General features: G+C 47.9%; 1 protein-coding gene across 1 annotated transcript; it reads left to right on the top strand.

Annotated features, from left to right (window-relative positions):
- Positions 1-4242: 4242 nt before the first annotated feature.
- On the top strand, positions 4243-6640 carry LOC129388342 (uncharacterized). The gene is made up of 2 exons (XM_055078479.2): positions 4243-5184; positions 6138-6640. Exons 1-2 carry the CDS (start codon positions 4384-4386, stop codon positions 6543-6545), a joined length of 1209 nt encoding a protein of 402 aa, XP_054934454.2. The 5' UTR covers positions 4243-4383; the 3' UTR covers positions 6546-6640.
- Positions 6641-9670: the final 3030 nt, after the last annotated feature.

The raw sequence follows: 9670 nt of genomic DNA, 5'->3' as shown, positions 1-9670 counted from the left end.
GGTATGTCATGCTGATGTGAATGCCCTTTCTGTGCGAGAAAACTTTATTGAAAGTGTCGTCTACATGCGTGAAGTGTACAAAGCCCAGAAAGAACCGCCCGATTGGTTGCCGCTGTTCGATGAGTTGGCTAAATTCAAGCGATTTTAATTTCAGAGAGTCAGCATAAGCTAAGCTGATTCCCCTTTTAACAATGTTTTCGCATGGCATTTCTGTAACGAGGAAATAAAGAAAAAAAAAACTCGTGGCTGAGTGGTAGCGTCTCCGTCTCACACTCTGGAGACCCTGGTTCGATTCCCACCCAGCCCATCTTGGAAGTTGTATTTTATTCATGAAATGCCTGCCGGGATTTATCGCTCACGGCCAACCTCGCGGACGCCGACAACACCGGCTTTTCTGCGACACGAACTCCTTAACGCTGTCGCGTTAAAATATGGCTGTCACCGATCGCTCAGGCACTGGATACTCGTACCTGCCGGAGAGCATGAATTCATTTGCGTGTAATAATACTTTTTGCATGGCCCTGTAACGTTTTCGAGCATTTTCGGCTCGTTAACGATCTCGTTCTGCCAACGCTTCTTTGCTGAGGATCCGTTTTATCGCCATTCTTAAGCTTCCGTTACATGCCGCCGCGATTGTCGACGAGCCACGTCAAGCTAAGTGAGAGAAAGCGGACCAATCGCAGACGCCGGCACCACCCTCTTCATCCGGTCATCGATATTCAGTGCAGTGGCTCGGCCCCATCGAATCCCTTTCAACTTGAGCTTGCTCCTCGCCTCTTGTGAGCCAATTAGATAAGAGAAGCCGCTCAGTGAAGACAATGTTATTCGTTTTTCAAGGAAACAAAAGTGACCTCCTATGAACGAGGAGAGCATTTGATTGGTTTGTTCAGACAACCCTGCGAGTGACCGCCAGATGCTTGCGTCGGCAGCTACAAAAATTTGACGTCAGGAGATTGGATGGATGGATGAAAAACTTTATTACGGTCCTTTAGGACGCGCCCTAGCGCGCAGCGGGCCGCTCCCACGTCGGGACAGAGAGGCCGAGCCTCTCCGCTGCGTCGCGGGCCCGTTGGACAGCCCATAACTGTTCTTCGAGGTTGGGGCTGTGTAGGACAGCATCCCAGCGTGAAGAAGTGTTACTTTCATCGCCGCGTAACGCGGGACATCGCCAGAGCATGTGAGGTAAGTTCGCTAAGTCATTGCATAGTGCACTGTTGGAATCTCAGTGCTGACACCCGTTATTGCAATCGCACCGCTGGCACGAGTTGTTGCAAATGGGGTCGCAAGCCCCAAGGGTAGCGTTGGCCTGGCGGCCTGGGGCACAAATGGAAGCATCCGAAGGTCCCGGCAAAGCATGAGTCGACTGGTAACAGAACAACTTGTTTATTCTAGCATCGCTAAAGAGCGGGCGGTCAGGTCGACCGAAGTGGAGAGACGGGAGTGCACGTTACTCGACAGAAGAAATCGGAGCCTCTCTCTTGGCGTCCGGGGGCAGCTGCTCTTATACTCTCGGAGTTGAGGGCAAGAGGAAGGCCTCGTGACGAGACCACGTGACGGCGGGCACGGACAGGCTGAGAGACACGTTGAGACGAGTGTAGTGACGCATCCGCCAAGCCGGCGCCTGTCAGACCTCCTCGCTTCACACTTGGGGAGCTCCTCTCCCCGGCTGCCGCGCTTTGACAAGCGTGGGCACACACACACACAGCACACACGAAGACACGTGGCACTGAAACACGCCTGGACGCGCTTGGCGGGGAGGCTTTGCGGCGCTCCGAACGGGCCAAAATGTCCGCCGCTTTGAACAAAGCCCCGGCGTCCGTTGCATCCGCGCCGGCTATACCGCGCGTCGTAGGCGAAACGTAACAGCACATGCATTTGTCGTCTGAATTTCGGCGTACATCTTGTGAAGAAGTGGGGGGTTTGGGTATGCCCCCGTCTGTAGAAGCCTTAGTGTCAAAGCCTGAGGTCTATTGAGTTTGCAATGTGAAAAAAAAATTATAGGGTTTTACGTGCCAAAACCATTTTCTGATTAGAGGCACGCCGTAGTGGGGGACTCCGGAAATTTCGACCACCTGGGGTTCTTTAACGTGCACCTAAATCTAAGTACACGGGTGTTTTTGCATTTCGCCCCCATCGAAATGCGGCCGCCGTGGCCGGGATTCGATCCCGCGAGTTTGCAATGTGGGAGGGGGTAGATCCTCCGAGCCAAGTAAAAGTGCTTAGTAATTTCGGTGTACGAGGAAGGAGAGTCCCGATTGTCAGTACCCCCGGCGTCACGCTGCCCGGTAGCTACGCGGTTGATGATCCCTCGCGCAGCTCCGTGTGCACACTCATTGAGGTTGGGCGGGGCACCCTCGATCTGTCCCATGTGGGCTGGAAACCAGATTAATGTGTGTGGCGTGATCTCTTTGCTTCCTAATATCCCTAGGGCCAGCTCGGATATGGTTCCCTTGGCAAATGCCCTAACAGCTGCTATCGAGTCACTGTAGATTGATGTCCTCTTGTTGTCCAATAAGGCCATCGCTATTGCAGCCTGCTCTGCGATTTCAGAGGACGTCGTCCGAATCGAGATTGCGTTCGTTATTTGGCTTTCATGATTTACGCTAAATACAGCGAAGGCCTGTCCGTCGGCGTAGCGCGCTGCGTCTACGAAACTGTTCTGCGAAGCCCGTTCACGAGCCTTTTCCAGGAGAGCCTTCGCGCGCGCCCGACGTCTTCCCACGTTGTGTTCTGGATGGACGTTTCGTGGGATCGGCGCGACAGTGATGCGGTCCCGCTGCTCTCGAGGGATGCTGCAGAACTGTGTTTTGATTACTCTGGAAGGAATGCCCAGCTCCTGTGAGATGTGTCTTCCAGCTTGTGTGGTAGATAGCCTGATGAACTGGGCCCTCTCCTGTGCTTCCGCTATTTCCTCAAGCGTGTTATGCATGCCAAGCTGAAGTAAGCGTTCCGTGGGAGTGTATATGAGGAGGCCGAGAGCTCTCTTGATTGCCTTCCTGATTAATGCATTGAGCTTATCCCTCTCCGATCTTTGCCAGTTGTGCATGGCCGCGACGTAAGTGAAATGACACATTACGAACGCATGTACCAATCTCACGAGGTTATCTTCTCCGAGGCCTTGCTGCCAGTTGGCCACTCTTCTGATTAGTCTGATGGCATTGTCCGTCTTCTTAGTGAGTCGCAGCACTGTCTGGTTGTTTGAACCACTCGACTCTACCATTGGAGATTGGAATTAAAAAAATATTGGAATAGTTTTACGTTATGCGGCCCCATGTTTGCTTGTGCGCGATGGCACTGTGCTTGTTACATTCAGTTAGTAATCGAATGTTCCCACGATTACACGGCCGATAGAAATACTATCCTTACGTCCTATAGCTGTTTACTAATTACTATCGCAATAGATGATCCGCTTTTCTGGCAAAACGCCGACTTTTTTTTTCACCTTATCAAATAATCAGCCGCAGCGAAAGTATTGGAATGCCCCCACGCCTATAAGACGCATGAATAGGAGACGGCCACGTTCACGGCTATACCGACAGCCTCCGTGAGAATGGGAGTGCGAAAGTACACTTTCCCTAGCGTGCAATCTCGGGAGCGACGGGCGCACAGCCTAACGGCACCAGAGTGAGAATTGGTGTCGCTGAATGGTGGTCCGCTACGGCCTCTCCAACTGCTCCTTCGCTAAGCCACCGCAAGAGCGGTATCTGAGAGGTACCGGCGCTTTTGTGAGTGCCAAAGGTCACGGTCAATGACATTGAGACGCATGATCTGGGTTAAACAACACCGGAAGATACTCCAAAAGGACTTCGTCTTGGGCAAGTTGGTGCTTATATTTCCTAGGTATACTTTATGGAGCAAAATACATTTCTTGAAAAGGGACAAAGGAAAGGAAGACAGTGACAGTCTTCCTTTCTTCTGTCCCTTTTCAAGAAATGTATTTTGTGCCACAAAGTATACCTAGGAAACACCGGAAGGCTAACTACGTCCAAAAGGACGGCTGATGTTCACTCATCAATGTTAACCAGCGCGCACTGAGACCTCCAGAGACGTGGACCTCAGACATGGCGGATGGCTGAGGCTGCGAAAATATCCGTTGTAGATAGCGTTAGGTGCAGGTCATTTACCAGTTAAGAAATTTGATTTCAGTTTTTAGCACGAGTTTATATTGGAGTGCAAATGTACATTAGTTCTTGCGTTTGTTTACTTGACGTCATTGTTCATTCAACTGAAATGTCTTTTCCATGTGTTTCCAGCGTATCTACGTTCGCCCTCTTCGCAGAAGTGGCCAGCCGGAGCGCCAAACTACGCAGCCTGCGGTTGCCTTGGACGGCTACACATTCCCATCTCGGTGTCCACTTTACAAGTCCTGAAGCCACGCAATGCATGAAGTCCTGGCACACAGCCTTGCAAGAATCGAAGTCACCGCTTCAGCAGCTGCGCGTCGACTTGAAGGGCTTCGGCGAAGCAGAGTGCCACACTTTCTTCGACGCAATCGCCAACAGTGATTCTCTGCGGTTGGTGGAAGTCGACACTTTGCCCTTCATCGATGCGCTCGACAGGGTCTCGGAAACTATTCGAGCGCGAGGTCTGAACGATCGAGTGGTCATCAAAGGCCATTATGAGCACACCAACGCAAACCACCTGCTGAAATGCCCGCAAATCAGCAGCGTGGCCGTAACGGTGGGGCGGTTCGTTTCCCGCGAACGTGTCGACCCGCAGCCAGTTATCTCGACTCTGGAAGTGGTCGGTAGCTCCAGTAACGTAACGTCACTGCTGGTCGAGGGCAATAGATTCGATCGCGACGAATTATCTGCCTTGGCGGCATGCCTACGGAAAGCGGCTGTGCTCACTGACGTCGACATAAACCTGAACGGCGTTCTGGCTGTCTTATCAGAAAAGGAGCGTACGGGTGTGCGGGCGGAACTTGTGTCGGCGCTGGCCTCCAACCTCAAACTTGTCAAAGTCAGCATCAAAGGCGTGCTACTGTCCAATTACGACTTGAACGTTCTCGCACATGGTGCTAGGAAGAGTCTCAGCCTCACCGAATTCACCATGACTCCGGTCTGTTGTGGCTTTACCAGGCCTGGCAAGTATTGTAAAGAGCTGCGAAGTGGTTTTGAGCGCAGGCCCGGTGCTTTGAAGGAAGCATTCAACTTCAAGAACATCGCACTTGCAGACATCCTGGTATGGCACAGTGACAACGGCTGTTTCCTTCGTTTCAGAGCAGAAAAAAAAAATGTTATGAGAAAAAAAAAATTATGGGGTTTTACGTGCCAAAACCATTTTCTGATTATGAGGCACGCCGTAGTGGAGGACTCCGGAAATTTCGACCACCTGGGGTTCCTTAACGTGCACCTAAATCTAAGCACACAATGTTATGGGAATGAAGAATGCGAACAAATATAATTTGCAGAAGAGTTGAGAGTATTACCACAGGGTACTTTGATGCTAGTGTCCTCGCGAGCAGCGGTCTGGTCAAACACTTGCTGACTTCGCAAACAGATAATTTTTGACAACGGACTGCATCATAAGCGGTACAAATCGCAGTAATATGCGCAGCCTTTGTGCCTTTTAGAAAATGAAATCAATAACGTCGTGAAGGCATCACAAAACCATTCGAGGATACAAGTAAGTCGTGCGAAACAAGCCACCGAAGCAGCGGTGAGCCCGCAAGGCAATTATGCGACATATACCAATGGAGCACTGCGAAACAAATGGTGATGAAGCAAAGAAAGCTTCGCCTTAGAAAGAACAGCGAGCAAAGCTGTTGCGTTAACAAAATTGCAATTTCTCCACCAGCATATATTATTTGTGCGCAGAAAATATACGTTGTCTTTGATATTGCTCTGCATGCATATTTCTGCATTTTCAATCATGGTTCTACTCAGAATGCTTCCCTCCCGTTGCTTTGACTTCTTTTTGACAATTTCCGAGATCACTTCAGCTAGAAAATAAGTAAAGCTATGATGCAGGCGGTACGTTGGCTGTTCGAAACATAGCTATTTCTTTATTATTCGGAAATGGTGTGCGGCCTTCCTCCTGCACGCACTATCAAACACTTCAGAAATTTAGAGCGCTTCAGACTTAGCGCAAGTTTTGTCTACTTTAACCATGACGTGTTTTCTTTTTTCATGCAGCAAGCGACGAGAAGGAATGCCTCCGCCCTTTCGGTTGCTTCACAATTCGTGCTAGGTCAGCAAGATGCCTTGGACGGCGCGGATGCCTTCGAGCTGATGCACGACCATCCACGTCTCCTCGAAATGGTGATGGAAGGTGCTGACGTCACAAAGACCGAAGCTAAAGAGAAGATCAGCAGTGCTCTTTTGCGTGTGCGCCACTGCACCCTTGATGAGTTTATGAGAATCGCAGGCGTCGTCAAGGAGAGCGTGGAGTGCCTTCTTCATCCCGATGCCAAGCTTCAGCTCGCTGACATTAACCACAATTGTTGGCTGCACATTCGCCGTTTCCTGAAGATAAGGGACGTTCTCAACATTAATCCGGTGTCGGTTAATCAAAACTGCGCATGGGCTTTTGAATGCGATTAGCACACCATAAATAAAACACCTAGCAATCTCCTGAGCGGAAATTTGCTCAGTCTGGGTACGAGTGGCACCCAAAGAATAAAATTGTACAATATTTAGTGCCCTTATACTTTGTTAAAAGGTTAACCAGCGAAACTGTAGTGGGGTGACCACATTGACGGCTATATTGATTCATATGGTTATTGCTATCATCGCGATAGCGTTAAGGAGCCCGTGTCACAGGAAATTCGGTGTCGGGCGTCCTATCGGCAAAAAGATTTTCGAACCCCGCTTGCCCAGGCCTTCCATGTGTCACAAGGATTTGACTGAAATATTTGAATTTCTCAAGGTGAAACACGCGGAAAAATCGTGAACTAGGACTAACACACAACCTATAGACATGAGCGCTCTCGCGTTGTAATTTGAATATGCCAGAAAACGATTCTGTTGCGCGCAAACTCAAAGTCCTTTTCCAGCGTTTCTACGAAGTATAGACCGGAGACGGCCTTATTTAAAGAGTGCTTAAAGCCTCGGCATGTGCGACACCGCGGAGGCAACAACCGCCTCGTTCAGTTGCCACGCCGGCACAACAGGCATCTGCGTTCTCCCGAGAATGAAACGCACTCTTTCTAAATACGCGCTTATGCACGCAGTTTCTGGTAACGATATATCATCGAACCCACATCTTGTATTCAGTCTAAAGAGCACCGAGAAATCGGCACTATAGCAACCCTCCGTACTGCACGGCTTTTAGTCGCCGTTTTCTATCAATTCCTAGGGGCTCATACACTAAATGGTCTCAGTACGATGCCACGCTATTCATAGGCGCAACATACTATGTTTTCCAAAATTCTGCCCCCATTTCATGCCTGAGCTGCATGGTATACACTGTATTTCAACGTTAGGGCTTGTTTCAGAATCTTCACGGCAGCATTCCTGCACTGCAAAAATTTGTTTAGCAGATTAGAACGTTTAGCATAAAGGAAAGCGGCAATACAGACCTGTATGAAGTGGAAGGAAGGAGTGTCAGCCATAGTGATTGTAGTGCCACACTTGTGCCCACTGAAGGAAGCCGGACTTTAGTGCGGGGCCTTTCAAAAATTCGGTTAGAATTGGAGTTCCTGTTGCTGGAGGCGTCCCAGTTTGCCAGAGAAGAGTGCCTCCAGCAGCATTGGCGATCAGTGAGAGGCGGACCACTTTAGGCGCAAGCAAGCAGGTGGCGGGGCCACTCGCAGACCATACACCCTAGCCCAGGGTTACCGCAAACCCAGCCACGGCGATATATGATGTGGAAGGAACTAACGTCAGCCATGTTGGCTGTAGTGCCAATCCTGTGCCCTCATTTAATTCTCACTGCTGCCCCTGAGACTGTAGACCATATTGTGTCTGTTAATGCTTTTAGTGATCATTCTTTACCTCAAGTAACTCCTAAAGCACCCTCATCATTTACACGTTTTGCTACTAGAAGATATATGATTACAATAAAGTCAATTCCGACGTTATGAATTCCGAATTAGATATATTATTTTCTCACGTACTGTTATATTCATTTCCTAGTCGGGCGGTGGAAGAGAATTGGATACTCTCCAGGAATAAGATATCTGCTTTGGTTAACCAGTACGTCCCTCTCATTAACGTAACCAATGATAAATCTCACTTATGGCTCATCAGACCCCTACGTGTACTGAAAGACAGTGAGAAGCGGCACCACGATAGTGCTAAACGTTTGCGCGCACAAATAGCTTAGGACACAAACAAGTAAAGCTTGAAAATTTACTGTTCTGCCCTGTCTTCAGCTAGAGATACTTCTCTCATGACTAAGCAGCTTTTCTAAAATCTAATCCCAGAAAGTTCTGGCACTCTACAAGCCTAGATGAAGACCAAGTTAACATTTATTTACGCAACCATACCAACACTACCCTTCCAGGTATTCACTGTGCTTCTACTTTCAATACTTAATTTTCTTCTATATTCACTACAGATCAGCCTGATCTGCTGGATGTAACGGAACTAAACTACCAATATATGTCACCTATAATAACAGTTGACGGTGTCGCATGCCTGGTAAATAAGTTCAAGCTAACCACATCCTGTGGTGTTGACGACATTATTTTAAAATTCTGAAAAACCCCTTCATAGTATCTGGTAAAAGTTGGTCTCACATCGTCCTATAGCAAGGGTCATACCCATATTTATTGCAGGTAATAAATACACAACGGAAGACTACCGGCCAATATCATTAACATCTACATCTTGCAAAATGCTAGAACATGTTTTGCATAAAATGTCTACAGCCATGTGGAATCCAACAAATTTTTCTTTTCTAATCAAGACGGATTTCGGAGAAACTACTCGTGTAAGACGCAATGATTCGAATCAAAAACTGATTTACATACTAACATGGAAGAGGATCTACAAACTGTTTGTGCTTTTCTAGACCTTGCAAAAGCGTTCGACCTTGTAGCACATTGCCGTTTGATTTTGAAATTATTCTCTTTAATTTGATTCTATTACTCTAAGTGGCCTTCGCAATTTTCTATCTTATTGTGTGGAATTCACAGCAGCTAATAATTATTTCCCTCGTTTTTGACACGTTGCTTGAGGTGCACCACAAGGCAGCGTTTTTAGGCCGTTACTATTTCAAATATACATTAATGACTTACCGAATAACATGTCATCACATATGCGCATTTTTGCAGACGACTGCATTCTTTATCGCTCCATCATGGGTGCGGAAAATACAATCCTCCAAAAATATCTAGAACTTATTTCTCTTTGGTGGAACACTTGGCTAATGAAGCCTAACGTTTCTAAATGTCAAATTATCGCTTTCAGCCGCAAGTATAGTAGTTCTACGTTTTTTTTATCACATATATATCTTCACATTTCTGCATGATACTCCACATTCAACTTATCTTGGTGTCAACATATTTTCGACTTTATGGTGGTTAACACACCTTGCAAACATACGCGCCAATTCTTCGAGGTCATTAAGGTAAATACGCGGCAAGTTACATCATTCTACTAAAATTTGTAAACAGGGATAAGGTGCTTCAGAAAGGCTGGCGCCTTTGACGAAGAGAGGTTCTCCTATCGAAACGTTGGCCAGCCTTTCTAAGGCACCTTATCTATGTTTACAAACTTTATAC

Source organism: Dermacentor andersoni, chromosome 10 (genome assembly GCF_023375885.2).
Source record: "Dermacentor andersoni chromosome 10, qqDerAnde1_hic_scaffold, whole genome shotgun sequence".
In the NCBI taxonomy this organism is placed as follows: Eukaryota; Metazoa; Arthropoda; class Arachnida; order Ixodida; family Ixodidae; genus Dermacentor; species Dermacentor andersoni.
The sequence above is the reverse complement of the archived record's forward strand: the minus strand, read 5'-3'. Positions and strand labels throughout refer to the sequence as shown.